Raw genomic sequence first — 17,500 nt, forward strand, 5'->3', positions numbered from 1 at the left:
AATAGTAGTCAATATTAATAGAAAATGGGAACATTTTAGCGGAGGAAGCGTCTTGGGATAGTCTGCTTGATTTCATTAATAAAGCACAAATAATTGGGATTTTAAAAATAATCTTCAATATCCCCATCAGATAATCAGGAAAAAGGTTTTTCAAAAAATTATTTCAAGTCTGTAAAAAAAATTGTTCACACTCACTTGTGGGTGTCATGGCCACATGCTGAAATATCCAAATAAAAATTAAAATTAGAGTTAAAAATCAAATTTCATTTCAATAAACTGAAATATTTATAAAAAAACTATTATCGCAATAATATTATTTCAATAAATGAAATGTTAAAATAAAAAAAATATTATCTCAATAAATAAAATATTAAAATAAAAATGAAATACTAAAAAAATATAAAATATTATCTCAAAAAATAAAATAATAGAATAAAAATCAAATACTATTTCAATAAATGAAATATTAAAAAAAATCAAATATTATTTCAATTAATAAAATATTAAAAGAAAAATAAAACATTATTTCAAAAAATGAAATATTAAAGTAAAACTCAAATATTAGTTCAATAAATGAAATATTAAAATAAAAATGAAATATTATTTCAATAAATGAAATATTAAAATAATAATAAAATATTATCTAAATAAAATAAATAAAAATAAAACATTATTTCAATAAATAAACTATTAAAATAAAAACCAAATATTATTTCAATAAATGAAATACTAAAATATAAATTAAATTTTATTTCATTAAATAAAATTTATTAATTGAATATCATTATTATTATTATTATTATTATTATTATTATTTAGGTGAAAATAATTTATATTTGAAATTTGTATTACTATCTCATCATTTCTCTCCACACAATATACATGCCAACATATTGTTTGGAAAGCCTCATCTTTTTTTAATTTTTATTGCATTTTCACCCAGACAAGGCAAATTGCCACTTTGTTGTAGGGGGCTACTATCAGGTACATAAGCATCAGGAGTACTGTGTAGGGAGTTGGGCAGCAAGATGTCGGTTCATGTTGCACTTGAACTTCTGCATGTCAGTACAGTTGGGGAAGCAGGGACCCGGAAGGGAATTCCAAAGTCTAGCTGTTCTGGGGAAGAAACTACTGGAGTATAAGGCTCTCTTCCATCTAGGGATCTCTACTATGAAGGGGTGGGATTTAGCTGCTTGTCGGGTTTGTCGGGGGTATTTACGTCAAGGGGGCACACGTGCTTGCAGTTCTACTGTACATCGACCAACTCATAGAAGACTCTTGGTGCTAACTAGATAATCTTCTAACAATGGCGTCTAAAAGCAATGAGCCAGGAGAATCCGAGAAAAATCCATGACCTGATTGATTTAATTTGTTTTATTATTCCCAATTTTGAACGATTTTTGTTTTCATATTTGCTAAAACTTTTTTTTTTTTGCAATATACAGCGTGCATAATGTAATTGAGGACAGATCTATATTTAACTAGTAGGGTAAACTGACATTGCCTGGGGCAAAAGTGTAGCATATTTCTGTTGAAACTTCTATCTCTCTACCTCTCTCTATCCGTCTCTCTGTCTTCGTATCTTTTTCTTACTCCTTCCTTGTTCCCCCTTTTTCCTGCACTCAGCCTATTCCTCTCTGAACACACACACACACACACACACACACACACACACATTTTCCTTTATATAAGAGATTCCTTGAGGAATGAGTCAGGATTTTCTTTCCAGACCAGAATAGAAAATGGCTGAAAAACCAATCCCCCGCTGAAGAAACCTAGCTCAGTTTGCCTCTGAAAAACGAACAGATTTTTTTCTAAATTTAAGATTTTTTTTCTAAATTTTTAATTTTTTTCAAACAGTTAAATAAACGCCTTGCAAGAAAACACCAACTTTATGGGTGTTTATGTTGTAGTTTTTGACATTTAGTTGGACACACATGCACAACACACACACACACACGTGCACACATACAGGCAACTGCCTTTATATAGTAGATGATGATGGTCATCATCATCAGTTTAACATTCATTTTTCATGCTGGCATGACTTGGATGGCTTTAAGAAACTGACTTCCAAACTAAACTCTCTCTGGCCAGGTCTTTATTAATCCTTCTTTCTCTCAAGTCCACTTTTATCACTTCCTCATATGTTTTTCTTGGCGTGTACAAGCTAACTGAATTGCTTTACATCCACTATTCCAAGAACTTTAATCCATTCTTTCAATGTGGCCATGCTGTAGAATAATACACTTCTGCACAGATCTCTCTATACTCTCCAGAGTATTAATCTTTCACAAACTCTCCAGAGTATTAATCTTTCACAAACTCTCCAGAGTATTAATCTTTCACAAACTGAGCTTTTTTTAACACAACAATCAATGATTATTACTTCGGTCTCATTCACTTTCAAATATTCACTTTCCATAGCATTCCTCAAAGTTTTTAACTTAACAAGTAAGTTTTCCATTATTTCACAGGCAATTATTAAACCATCAGATACAGCATCTCGTCTGAACAACTCGTATTAAACTCTGTGTCCGAGCAAAAATGAATATTCGTAGCATAAGATTTTGAATAAATTTGGTGTGTAAAGTTAGTGTTGATTGGTGCTAGCAGTCAACTTCTCTTCTGGTTTGCCCAATCAGATGCCATCTCTCTGGCAAGCTGAACACGTGACAAAGTGTATAAAAGTAAAAACATGGCAACTCTTCCTCTCTTTGTTCCCAGCTCTAGCTGACAACACACTCCCCTGTTTGTGGTACATGCATTAACCTCAATGTGGTACAAAAATGAACTTTAATGTGGTACAAATATTAACTTTAAAGTGGTACAAACATTAACTTTAATGTGGTACAAATATGAACTTTAATGTGGTACAAACATTAACTTTAATGTGGTACGAGCAGTAACTTTAATGTGGTACACACATTAACTTCAATGTGGTACAAGCTTTAACTTTAATGTGTTACAAACATTAACTTTAATGCGGTACAAACATTAACTTTAATGTGGTATAAACATTAACTTTAATGTGGTACAAACATTAACTTTAATGCGGTACAAAAGTTTGATGCGCGTGTGCAAATGCATACAAAATGCGAAATGACGTCACCGTAAAGAAAAAGCAAAAGAATGTGTTCAACAGACAGGGGAACACGTTCAAGAGCATGTTTGGGAATATGTTTGAGAGGTCAGAGGGAAGGAGCACAATCATGTGAGAAAAGATGATCACATATTATTTGCGAAATAAATGTCGTTGTCGCAACGGAAAAAAAGCGAATTGAGTTATTACTTCTCTTATGTTCCTTGCAATGTACTCTGCTACAACGTGTTGGGTCCTGACATGTCTATGGGTTAACGCATGTGTAAACGTGTGTACTACATTACACTTCCTCCTTGGGAGGAAGCCAGTTACCCAGTTCAACCTGCCTAGGGTGAGTGTCGCTTCAATGCAATACAGTACACGAAAAGAACAGGTTTAAGTAGAAAGAATATATTGTACAAGCAAGTGCATACAAAGAAAGGTTGACGGTATTTATAGACACTTTATAGTCTCACGTTAAGTTACAATATTTCTATACAAGATTATTAACTCTCGGGATTTTTATAACGATTAGAAGAGTCCATTATGAGTGAATGGGTGAGTCTCGATAAAAATAACAAATTCTAATTGCTGGAGATCGGGTCATAAACTGGGTAAATCTATCTATATCTATATATAAAGTAGTAGCGTTCGTGTGTATTTGTGTCTGTGTATGCAACTCTCCTACAGCCCACACCACTAGACCGATCATGACCAAACCTGGCATAATGATGGTCCCTCATCTAGGGATGGTGCGCATCATTTTTCAAGGGTAAAGTCAAATGCCAAGGTCATAGCCTATGTATGTATACTCTTTTACAGCCCACACCACTGGACTGATCATGAACAAAGCTGACATGATGATGGTCTTCAAACTAGGGATGTGCACACTACTTTTAAAGGTCAAGGTCAAAGGTTAAAGTTGGAACTTTGTTAGTGCTAAATATTTTTCTGTGAGAATTGTTATCATTTGGCTGCATATTCTGGGAGGTAGAGGAAACAAAATCCAAGTGTTGTGTAGGGATGGGGAGACTTGGTTGCTACAAAAACCCCAAAACATTGTTTTAGTGATTCCCAACTTTTTTTACATGGCGGACCACAACTGAGTTTAAAAATATTTTTGCGCCACGCCTATCACGCACACCTATCACACACACCTATCACGCACACCTATCACACACACCTATCACATACACACAAAAAAAAGAAGAAATATTTCTACTCATAAAGTCTTTTTTGCAATAAAATAGTAAAAAAACAAAAAAATTATATGAAGACAATTTTTATTCACATAAAATACATTTTTGTCTTTAAACCTGCGTATTTAGGAATCGTTTTGGTATTGAAATTGGGTCTGAATTATTCAGCTCTGATGCCAATTCTCAAGACTTTACCAAAACTTCTGATATTCCGGTCAATCATCTCATCATTAATATAAATTATAAAAAAGCTTACCGATTAAACGTTTAGATTCCAGAAATTCAACGATTTCAAATTGAGCGTAGGCATCATGATTAAGAAATGAAATGTCATATCGTATGAATCTGAAGATTCTATTTTTAGCATTGGTTTCCCTGATATGTTTTTTAGTCAGAATTCTTTATAGCAAGACATTGAGTACTTATGAAAGGGACCACATGAAGGTTGCCAACATCATAAATGAAAGTGATTTTGTAGAACGAACTGGATTTGAACTTGGAACACTCAGGTTGTCAGTCCATGTTGTTAACCACTGAATCACAGTCACCTCCCATTAAACAAAATAAATTTAAATGGGTTTTTAAATTCTTTTTTATTTGAGAGTCACCACTTAAAAAGACTCCAAAGCTACTCGAGGAAAGGGGTTAATGAATGTATATTGCTAGTTTAGTAATTGTTAATGGTGTAAATGGGTTAGAATTTGATTATTTATGGGGACGGCTCAACAAGAAATTGTTTAGATTGGATATCTACATCGTGGCACATCAGTAATCATTCTCTAGTTCACTAATGTGCCATGGCACAGTGGTTGGGAACCATTGTTCCAGAAAGTGTCTTTACAATTATACAATTGCGGAAACAGTGGCTAGTCTGCGGATGCACTGATATTTACAGCGAGCGGAGCTCAACCTTTTACCGTAGATCCAGCTGGAAATATCCATAAATAAGTGGCCAATCTATTCAGAAATCATTTCCGATCCTCATTTATTGAAAACAAAGTGAATTTGCTATTGATTTTGTTTGGCATTTTGTTTTTTTGGCTTTTTTTGGGGTTTGTTTCTGTTTTTTGTAGGTTTAAAGATTCATTGATCCATACAGTCGCCTCGTCAATTAAGGTTAATCTTTTCCACTGTAACATAAATCATGAAACCGTTAATAGCAATCAATATATACAGCAGTGAAGATTTATAACTCTTAAAAGATTTCCACCAAGAAGTCTGAAAAATGGTTAAGGTATACGTGTACGAGAATAGACATTTTATTTCTCTCTCTCTCTCTCTCTCTCTCTCTCTCTCTCTCTCTCTCTCTCTTTCTCTCTCTTGATCATCAGCATGATGTCTGTTCACACTACACTTGAACCTCTGCATGTCAGTACAGCCAGGAAAACAGTAACCCAGAGGGACTTCCAAAGGGAAGAAACTATTATAGGAAAAAGCTTTCCGGCATCTAGAGATTTCAAGATTGTAGGGACGGGATTTTGCTGCTTTTCGGGTTAGTCGGGGGGGGGGTTACATTGAGGGGGTACAAGTGCTTTGAGTTTGTTGGAGCACATTCCATTAAAATACTTGTAAAACAGACACAGGGATGCAGCATTTCAGTTATGGGACAGAGGTTGGAGTTTGGTTGATAATGTGGGACCTATAAGATTTGGACCCTGTCTAAGATTGAGAGACTAGTAGAAGATGCACCAGTCAAAACACAGCAACAACTGCATGGGCGAAGAGTGGCTTTGCAGAGATATAGGATACTCTCAAGTATGAGTAGTTTTCTAGCATGGTAGAGAGCACCTGTTTTGTTTTGCAGCAACCTTGGCAACATCTTCAATGTATTTGTTCCGATTTATGTTACCTGTGAATGTTGGACCAAGGACTTTGAATGCTGAGTGCTATTCAGATAAAGCGCTATTAACCATGCCAATCTGTTGTTGAAAAAGATTCTCATGATTGTTAAAGAAATATAGCAGCAGAAGCAGCATATACTTTCAGCTTGAGATTTTGTAATATCTTTTGTTTATAAGAACATTACTGATTGGTTGGAGCAGTCAACTTCCTTTCTGGCTTGCCCAATCAGAAACTAACTCTCAGGCGAGCTGCCACGTGATGAAGTTTATAAAAAGGTTAAACGTACAAAAACTCTTTCTTTTTTCTCGGATCTTGGACTGACAACTTCATGTGGCTCAGACTTGTCCCCAACGTCTCTCTTGTGACACAACAAAACTCACCAAGTCCTGCGGGTTGACCAAGACAAGAAGGCAAAGAATCCTGCATGGCTACAGCTGGATCCCAAATAATCCAGCATGGCTACCATCACTACTGGACTTCAATACGACACCCATATGAACTCTTTTCTCATCCTACAGCACTACCTCTAATCTTTTGTCCACGTCCATACACATGGACCCACGTTTCTACTACAACTAACTTCAACATATATACATGAACTTTTTCTTTTTCAACAGGTCTGTCTAACGTTTCATCAACGTTCATTTACAGTTGTATGTTTTCGATCACGTCGGGGTCACCATTATTGTAAAATGGAAAGACAAAAGTCTCATTCTAACATTTAATAACATTATTTTCGCTTGTATGCTTTACCCAGTAACAATGCCACATGATTCGGACCAACCCTCAAACTACTCTCTTGGGGTGCATCAGAATCTACCCGAGCCTGTGGCCCTGGATTTGACTAAAGATGAGGAGACAAATAATCCAACCCGGCTACCTCCACACGCAAGCTAGAAAGGAAGTTCGCTACTCCAACGCACTTTTCTATGACTAACTTCAACACACACACATGTACTCTTTCTCTTTCAACAGGTCTGTCTAATGTTTCATCAACGTCCATTTACAGTTGCATTTTCACGATCACCATTTTTGTAGAATGGAAAGACAAGCGTCTCATTCTAACATTAAATAACAACTTTATTGATTATCTTTGTTAATATAGATGTAGTTAAGGGTTAGCAGTAGAAATATGAGCCTGTGCGTATGGACAGGGATACAATATTAGTCTTGTGGGATGAGGAGAGAGTTCAGGTATGTGTTGAAGTTAGAGTTCGGCCATAGCCATGAGGGACTTTTGTCTTCTCGTCGAACCCAGGGCCAAAAGCCCGGCTAGGTTTTGTTACATCCCAAAAGAGAAGTTGAGGCCAAGCCTGAGCCCCGTGAAGAGTGTTGCTGAACCAAAGAGCTGGAACCAAAGGAAGAGAGCCGGCTTCGAAACCTAGTAGGTGATGCCCTTTTCTCTTCCCTGCAACCTCTTCCCCACCGAAGAGACATTGTGAGCCTGTCTCTGCTCTATTGTTATTTTCATGGCAAATGTTAATCTGAGCTACAATCTATGGCCCTCCTTGCTAAACTTTCATTGATTATCTCTGTTCATATGACTTGGATAGGAAAATGGAGATGGTTAGTCGTGGGACAAAAGATTAGAGACAGTTCTGTAGGATGAGAAAGGAATCCATAGTGGTGGTAGCTATGCTGGATTAGTTGGGATCCATCCATAGCCATGAGGGATTCTTTGTCTTCTCGTCTTAGTCAACTCCTGGACCCTTGGGCCCGGGTGAGTTCTGTTGTATCCCAGAAGAGACGTTGGGGACAGGTCCGATCTGCATTAGGTTGTTGTCAGTCCAAGATCTGGAATGAACGAAAGTTGCTGTGGGTTAAACCCTTTTTTAACTATGTCATATGGTCAGCTCGCTTGAGAGCTAGTCTGTGAGTGGGCAAGCTAGAAAGGAAGTTGACTACTACAACCAATCAGCAATGATTTTATAAAACAAAGCTATTCAAAATATTAAGCCGTGAGTATAAGTTGCTCCTGCTGCTACAGAAACTTTGTCTTAGAAGCATTAAATGTTAACATCCTTCAGCCGTGGGCGGAGGAGGAAGTGTCCTTTGGCACCAAAGTGAACAGAGTCTAGGCCATGTTTCTAGTCCTGTGCAATTGTAGGTGATCTATTCTCCTAGGCTTTGCCTTCTCTCTTTTAGAAGGGTTTAGTTAATTGCTAATCACCCGAGGCACCCTTACTGGAGAATACCGATGGAGCTGTCCAGGCATTTTTTGCAAATTAACGTGCTCTTCTTCTTCTTGTGTCACATCTTCCTACTATGGGAGGGAGATATTACCTTCACAGACTAAAACAGCAAAAAACAAAAACAAAAAAAAAAAATGGAAAAAAGGGGGAAAAGAAAAAGGAAATGAAGAAAATTGAAAAAAGACAAAAAGAAAAAGTAGAAAAAAATGGAAGAAAAAAGAAACTATGTAAAAATAAAAATAAAAACACAACAGAAAACGTAAAATAAAAAATAAACGAAAGAAGAAAAAGAAAGAAAACGAAGGAAAAAGAAAACAGAAAAGGAAAAAAAGAAAAGAAAAATGGGAAAAAAGAAACAAACGAAAAGAAATAAAGGAGAAAAGAAAATGAAGAAAATAGAAGGAAAAGAAAAGACAAAAAGAAGATAAAGGAAAAGCACGAGAAAAGAGAAAAGATGATAGAAAGGAAAAAAAGAAAAAAGAAAGAAAAGAAAGAAAAATAAAAGTAAAAAAAATTGAAAAAGAAAATAAAAAATGGTAAAAAAAAAAAAACGAAAAGAAAAATAAACGTCTCACAGTTGCAAAGAATTCCCAGGCAAAGAAGCAACAAAATTTGAAGAACCGAATTCATTCCTGAAAAAAGAAAACATAAATATAATCATAATTCTATCCATTTTAGTTTGCAACGTCCATAACATTTACCAAGTGCACATGCACCCAATTTCGATTAAAGGGACGCAATTCATCCAAACTAAATGTTAAAAATATTATATTTTCAATATAGTAGTTTCGGCTGGGCGCCATCTCTGGCCTCGGGCATTTTTGGCCTTCGGGCCAAAATCAAAGACCATATGTGAGGGCAACCCCACATATAAGACCATTGCCCTTGTAGCAATCAGTTATTTGTCAATGTAGGGGAAATCTTTCATACCAATTGTCACTATCCAACCCCCCTACTCTCCGGGGAGTTAGGTGTATCAGAATTTTTGTAGGAATTTTTGACACCCTAACACGAAACTGCGAATAAAATATAAAAAACTCGTAATTTCGCTTTTAAAAGTGGGTTATTTATTTTCTTTATGGATTATACTTCCAAAATAAACTATTAAAGTTTTATAAAAAGTAATAGAAATAGTTTTTTTTTTTTTTTTTTTTTTTTTTTTAACTAATGAATTTTCCGAACTCAATATTTTTCAATTTTTAAACTTTAAAAATCTATCAAAATTTTTCTATTGATTCTATTTTTACGATATTTTCAGGGTCAATGTGAAATTTTATGCTCTTTCCAATAAACCGAATATAATATTTTAGACAAACGTTTTTTTTTAAATTCACGCCCCCATTTTCAAGTGTCTATTAAAAAGTAAATAATTAATTTACTCACCGAAAAGTAAATAATTAATTTACTCACAAATTGAAGAGAAAAGGTAAATATATTCAAATTAAAAAAAAAAAAAACGTAGTGTTTTTTAGAATTTTACCTGTAAAGTTTGAAGTTTAAAACCTTTTTTTCTTAAACCACGTTATATGTTTTTTTCTTTTTTTTTTTTAATGGAACCTTGGTCCTTGCTCCTTTAATTGAAAAAAAAAATTAGGGATTGAATTACATTTTTCGAGGAGTTATAAGCTTGGAAAGACAGGGGGTCGAATAATTCACGCCTCCCATTTTGAAATGTCTATTAAAAAGTAAATAATTAATTTATGTACCAAAGTCTTATATATCACAAATTGAAGAGAAAAGGTCAATAAATAATATATTCAAATTTAAAACAAAAAAAAGTACTGTTATTTAGAAATTTACCTGTGAAGTTCGAAGTTTAAAATTTTTTTTTTTTTTTTTTTAAAAACACGTTGATTTTGTTTTTTGTTTTTTTTTTAATGAAACCTTGGTCCTTGCTCCTTTAATTGAAAAAAAAAAAAAAAAGGGGGGGGTTGAATTACATTTTTCGAGGAGTTATAAGCTTGGAAAGATGGGGTGGAATTATTCACTATTTTCACGAAATTTCTGACACACCTACCGGGGAGCTCGTCCTCATTTCCCCAATCTCTCCACATTAAAAAACGGTCTTGTTCCTAATTTACTTAGTGGTGAAACAAATAAATACACAATATATCATCCCTTTTTGTTTTCTTTAAAAAAAAAAAAAAAAAATTAGCAGTTTGTTCAAACTGAAGATGGAGCATCTTACCAGATGCCAAACATTCACCCTCTATCTTATATATTCAAACCAAGAGATCTTTTTAAGATTCTGATCGTCCCTTTAAGTGCAATTGTTTGAATCTTATTGAACCCTATCCAGCCTTGATAGGTTCAAAACCGGCTTCGTAACCTTTTCTATTCTCTGCAGCCTCTTTCCTACAGAAGAGACATTGTGAGCCTGTCTCTGCTCTATCGTTATTTTCATGGTAAGTGCTCGACTGAACTCCAATCTATGGTCCTTTCTTGCTAAAATTTTACAAAACACTCAACTAGCTACAACCACTATATACGATTTCCCCTACTCTGTCTCTATACCTAAATCTAAATGCAATGATAAAACTTTTTTCCCAGAACTGCCCGCCTGTGAAACACTGTTCCACTGGTCTGCTTCCCGGTTGAATACAACATAGTAGCCTTCAAATCCAATGTAAACAAGTTCCTGTTAAGTCGTCACCATAAATAATCAAATTCTACCCAATTTACACCATTAGCAATTACTACCCTACCACCTGACATTCATTAACCTTTATCCTCAAGTGGGCTTCGGGCCTTAATAAGTGGTGACTTCCAAGTAAAAAAAAAAAAAATCTCTATTCCTCTTGGTTCACCGGGTAAATTTGTCAAAACCAAAAAAAACAACCCACCTTTTCTCCCCTTTTCTTTCCTCCTATTTCCCCTTTCTCTTTCTACCCCCCCCCCCAACTTCCTGACTGGTTTCCTAACTTAAAATATACCAAACATTAATACTGTAACCCTTTTCCCTCTCCCATTGCAAAACTCATTCATGTTCTGTAGGGCAGGAAACAAAAGCAATAAAATCTACTGTAAAACAACCAAACCAAATACTACAAACTAACGATTGAAGATACAAAGAGCTTAAAGAATAAAAATCTTTTCCAAAATAACTGGATGCAACATGAATACTATTTCCAAAATAACTGAATTCCGTATTAAATAATCCAAAAAGGGTTGATATGCCATAAAACAACCAAACCAAACCAAGAGGAATCATCCAACCAAATACCAGACATTCACTCGTTATCTCACATATTCCAACTGAGATATCTTTTTGAGATTCTAACAATCCCTTCAAGTGCAGTTATTTCTATCTCTCTTGCACTTAATTCACCGGATATATTTGCTAGGTATATTTAAAAAAAATTATTTTCCATAAGTCCAGTTACTCCTATAATTACTGGAATGACAGAGATTTTCTTAGGATTTCAGTTTCTTTTCATGTTGTGCATAAGACTTTGGTATTTCGTTATCTTTATTGCTCCATGGAATGAAAGATGAAAATTTCCAAGTTTCCATATTGTGCTTTTTTTTTTCTTTTTTTTTTTTTCAAATCCAGTACTTGCGCTTGTTTACATCGGTGATTTTTTTTTTAGACCAATACATTTCAGATGAAAACATTATTATGTACTTATATGTCATGACGAAATTAGTATAACTTCCAAAAATTACGAAAAATAATCCAATAGATGATGGGCAAGAAGAATTTTAAATTTAAAACAAATCAGTAACAATTACGTTCTTATATATCGTTTTAAAGACGGCGAAATTTAAATCAATTTAAATCAACGGTTATCTCCCTTGTTTATCATACTGAATTGGTTGCACAACTATTCCACATTAAAATACACAATAAAACTCGATGATTTAATAAATTCTATTTTTACTTGAATTATTTTTCTACTGGATCATTTTTCATAATTTTTGGAATTCATACTAATTTCGTAATAATGTTTCCAGGAAACTTTGTGTATGGAAGTTCTGCTTGGTTTTTGGTAAACCGTGATAGAAAGAAAATTTTTTGCTGTGGTTGTAGATGGATGAGTTCTTGCTGTGACTATTTTACAGGATGATACCAGGGATTGGAACTCAGTCGAGCACTCATCATAAACAATGATACAGAATAGAAAGGATAACAACATCTCTTCTGTGCGAAAGGGATGTAAAGAAAACAAGAGATTGTTGCAGCGGCAGCAGCAGCAGCAGCAGCATATGCTGGCGGCTTAAAATTTTCAATATGTTTGCTATATAACGGCATTGTTGATTAGTTGTATCTATTTACAATGCCTCCCCACGGGACAGAGTTAGACACCAGGGTCGTTTTTTTAACGTGGTGAAAAGGTACAAAAATAAAAATTGTCTCAGTCGTGAAGGACTGCTCCTCCACCAAAAGAGAACAAGAAATGGAAGTGCAGCGTCTGAAGAACAGATACTACACTTTGATCTTTATATTTAATTTATTTCGTTTAAAGAAAAAATTACAATTAAAAAAATTCCAATATAAAATTTAAAAATTTTAAGAAGTAAAATCTCCCAAAGACAAAACAAATTTCGGCACAAGGCCCTATAAGATCTGGGGAGGGGAGTGTTGCAGGGTCTTTGTAACTAAAGTAAAAATTGGAGTCTTTGGCGACTTTACTCTTGACTGGCAACATTTACCACAATACCTCATTCACTCTGTGGAATCTAAAGCTAACTAATGAAAACCCCAGCGTTTTTGCAAAAAGAATATATATATACAATTTCTTTGTGTGTATGTGCATTTTTTTTTTTTTTTAAATAAAATGTGTGTGTGTGTGAAAAAAGTTCAATTCATTGGAAAATAAAAAGTTCCTGAATTTGGAAGAAAAATAGTTCGTGTTGGGGAGTGGGAAATCTAGAAAAAATATACCAAAAATAAAAATTAGTGCATTGTTAGTAAGGTCCCTCCCTGAGCTAATCTAAGTAGTTAGATCGCCTACTGTTTTCCGGGGCACCGAAAACAAGCGGGGAGATCCCTAATGGGGATTGGGAAGACTTCATATCGGGTGTAGGGAGTAAAATAGATTGTTAAAAACAAAAAAGGGGAATATATTAGGTGGCGACCTTCGAGTAGGGGTTGACCAGGGGGAGATAAAACAAAAAAGATAGGGGGGTAGTGGTAGGGTAGCCTCAGAAGGTTCTCTAGTGCCAAAAAACAAACAATCGGGGGACAGGATCTCATTTGTACCACCAGTCAAGAGTCTCTTTATTTTTTATTTGTCTAACCTAGCGGGATGGGCTCCGTAGGACCCTGTATTGCATGTGCCATGCCTATTGTGGTAACACGAATTCAAACTTGGCGCCTCGTCGGATGCACAAGCTAGCGTCATGCACCCATCTCTTGTCAAAGGCCACTCGCAGCAACCTCTTCCAATCGCATCTGATCTTTACTTTAAGCAGATGTTTAAAGTAGGCGATCAGATCCCGATCCGGAACAGATATCCCTTCGCGGACTCGCCTGAGGCGTGTAATTCATATGACCATCCTCGCTACTGCTAGTATCGCTAGAAAAACCATTTTTTTCTCCCTAGGCAGTGGCGGATCAATGTTCTCCACAAAATATGATTTGTCGAGTTTAAGCCAGCGCTTGGCATCGATGCGAGCCGTTACCTCGTTGACATACCCTAGGAGGTCTTGAGTCTGCTGCAGCGGAAAAAGGCATGACCGGCTATTTCTCTCATGTCTTCGTCGCAACGCAGGCAGTAGACCTGGGTTTCTTCATTGTAAAGATTGAGTTCCTCAAGGAAGGGCAGTGCGTTCCAGACAAGTCGCCAGGTAAGGGAAAATTCCGAATTTGTAAGAAAGTCCCGTCCCGGCGCCCAACTCCACTGGGAGCGGACCTCCTCTAACGACATCCCCATCCATTTCACTAGCGGTTCCTTTTTGCTACGCCCCACTAGCTCCCGATAAAGCCTGTTCCTAGACTGTTCGAGGACACTGGATCCCGGCAACGCTCTAAGTGCGGACCGGCATTCGACGTAGAATGTTTGTTCCCCCCTCGGTCAAAGCACGGCGGTGTGAGGTTCGAAAACGAGCTTTCAACCACAGTGACCCATGGAACGTCTACGTACAACAAACGGCTCAGGAAAGCCAACCTCTCTGCGTGTTTGTGACACAGGAGATCGGGCAGTCCTAAGCCTCCCTCGCTCGGATTTCGAACACAGACCTCTCTACAAACATAATGCTTACCCTCGTTCCACAAGAGTGTGTCGAGGTGCTCCTGTCAGCTGATTCGTCATTTTGCAGGGAGGGGAAGTACAGATAGATGGTAAAGGATAAGCAGAAAGACGTATGTAGCACACGCCTCCGCCCGACCCTTCAAGGACAATTTCCTTTGAACCCAAGTCTTAACTGAGGATTCGACCTTGGCCTCTACTTCCGACCAGTTTTTCTTCAGCTGGAGACCCGGTTCGAACCACACACCAAGGATCTGGACCGGGCCATCGGTCCAACTGAAGATGCCTGGAAGCGAATTTACTCCGGTCCAGGCACCCAACCACAGACCCACCGACTTACTGCGATTGAAGAAGGCCCCCGTAACTTCTTCGTATCGAGCGAGCGACTCGGTGACCACTTGAATGTCCGTGGGGCAAGACATGAACATGGTGATGTCATCGGCGAACGTGGAAACCCTTGCTCATGTGCCTCCAGGAAGAGCTATCCCGCGCAGGACTGGTGTAGTCACCTCGTCCCTTAACTTACGAAGGAGGGGTTCTAACGCCAGGACGTACAAGAGAGGTGACAGCGGACAACCCTGTTGCACCGACTGGGAGACAGCAAAAGACTCCGACAGCTTACCGTTGATCTGCACCACTACCGTTGGCTTGTCATACAGTACAGAAATCCACTTGCGGAAGTCCGGATTAAATCCAGCGGCCTCCAGCACAGATCCCAGGAACCTATGGTCCACCCTATCGAAAGCCTTGGACTGATCCAAACTGATCAGCGCGGCCTCTGCATCGTCTTCGGTCCCCTATATGATCGTGCATATCAGATGAAGATTGTCCTGAATTGATCTCCCCTTCACAGCATAGCTCTGGTCTGGTTCGATCAAGTCAGTGATGACAACCTGCAAACGATTCGCAAGAACCTTGGCCAAAATCTTTAACTCTGTGTTTAGCAGAGTCAAGGGCTTGAAATCGTCTAAATCTTCCTCCCCACCATGCCGTTGACCTTTCCTCAGCAATGTGATCACTCCCTTGGTCACAACTACACTTTGATCTTGCCCAAGTAGCAGTGAACTTCTTTTCTGGCTTGCCCAATCAAACACCATCTCTCTGGCAAGCCGAACATGTGACGAAGCGCATAAAGGTGAAACCACGGTAACACACACACTCACTCTCTCTGTTTTCCCAGATCTTGGACTGACAACAACTCCACATGACACGGGCCTGTCCCCCAACTTCTCTCTTGGGATGCCACACTACCCGCCCTGGCATTCGGACCCGGGTTTTGACTAAGATGGAGAGACAATGAATCCAACATGGCAACCAGATTTCAATACAGTACATAAATGAACTCATCTTCCTACAGCATTGTCTCTCATCTTTTGTGCCCGTCCAGACACATGGACGCACGTTTCTTCTACAAACTTAAACACACATACATGAACTCTTTCTCTTTCAACAAGTCATCATTCATCAACGTTTTTAGATAGAAACTCTTCCCAATACTTTTTTGTTGTTGTTATTTTATTTATTTATTTTTTTTTACATTAACATTTTTTTTTTGTTTAGTAGGGTTGAGCAGCCGCGTTTTTTAAAATTAAAATTAAATTCAATTAAGACAGCCGGGATATTCCCTTAGGATTAGGTAGACTTTTCAGACGATGTCAAAATGGGGTGAGAAGAGACAGCGGATGTGGAAAAAACTTCACCAACCCAATCGGGTAGCTTTCCGATATATGGTTTAAGATGGAGACAAAAGGATCATTACCAAATTTCTGTCTCCACATAAACTTGAAAAGATAAATGTCGAGAAGCTCCCGGCTGGTCCCGTTGATTTTTTTTTCGTTCCAATATTTTCCCCAAAGATCGTTTGCTTCTTTGCCGCGGATTAATCGGCGTCTTAGTCAAACCCGAACGCATGTCATCATTTTCTGAGTAAAGCCAAGCGGACGGTTAGTTACGCCTAGTTCAAATTTTGCACAAGTACCGAGGGAGGGAGACAAAGAGACAACATCAATTTGTCTAAACAAATTTTTTGTAAGAGCACGTTTTTTTTACATGTCTACTCGATTCACGATTCATCTTCCATCGTCGGTTTCCATTACTAAGGAGAAAAAAAACTTTCCTCATTTTCATCACACTTCCTGTTTTTCCATTCACTCGTTTTTTTTGTTTTTTTTTTTTTGTTTTTTTGTACACATGACCTTCTGACCTTGCCAGACAAGCCTTTCCTGATGTGTCCGTATCCACAAAACATTCGAATGTAAAATAATAATTATATTACACTAGCTGAAATACACAACCGTCAACATATGCACATATTATAACAACAATCAAGATTGGGACAACCGTTTATAACATCTGAATATTTTAAATAGATAAAAAAATAACAAAAATAGCAAAAAATTAATATTTTTACCATGTCATGACGAACAGAACGAGAATAATCCACCCACATGGTTTAAATAATAGCTTCAGTTAACTTAGTATCACTAGTTTGACATAAAAACTTAAGACCGAGAGATAGACCTAAAGAAGGTTGGAGGTTACATCGACCGAAACGTTGTGGAAACTACAACAAAGAAGAGAACAGTAGTCCAAATATTCCAAAAGTGATCCATGTTTACCTAAAAAAATTCTGAGACTTTTTTGTTGATATATAAATATAAAAATTACTTACCGTAATTGTTTTGACGTCTCTGTGTCAGCTGAGATTTTACACGACAAAATGGTGGATTCTATAGTTTATGAGAAAATGACAGTTGTTTTGAAATAGGGCAATATCTTATCGACATTAACTTTTATTGAATCAGCTTTTCCCAACGTGTGGATCACGGCTCCTCATCGATGATAAAGAGTTATCATCATCAGGGTCGTCGTGATTGTTGTGGCCATCATCATCATCATCATCATCATCATCATCGTCGGCGTCGTCATCATCATCGTCAGCATTGTCGTCGTCATCATCATCATCATTGTCGTCGTCATCATCATCGTCGGCAT

At 37.0% G+C, this 17,500-nt stretch overlaps 1 protein-coding gene across 1 annotated transcript in view; it reads right to left on the reverse strand.

The window, feature by feature from the left end:
- Positions 1–17,242, reverse strand: part of LOC145256492 (uncharacterized) — a 43,918-nt gene extending 26,676 nt beyond the window's left edge. The window contains exons 1-3 of the mRNA XM_080115439.1: positions 17,178–17,242; positions 8,891–8,947; positions 196–217 (exon numbers count right to left, since the gene is read on the reverse strand). Coding sequence (XP_079971565.1) covers positions 196–217; positions 8,891–8,945 — 77 coding nt within the window. The 5' untranslated portion in view covers positions 8,946–8,947; positions 17,178–17,242. The remainder of the gene's footprint in view (positions 1–195; positions 218–8,890; positions 8,948–17,177) is intronic.
- Positions 17,243–17,500: the final 258 nt, after the last annotated feature.

This window comes from Euprymna scolopes, chromosome 32 (assembly GCF_053919585.1).
Source record: "Euprymna scolopes isolate OS-2025 chromosome 32, ASM5391958v1, whole genome shotgun sequence".
NCBI lineage: Eukaryota > Metazoa > Mollusca > Cephalopoda > Sepiida > Sepiolidae > Euprymna > Euprymna scolopes.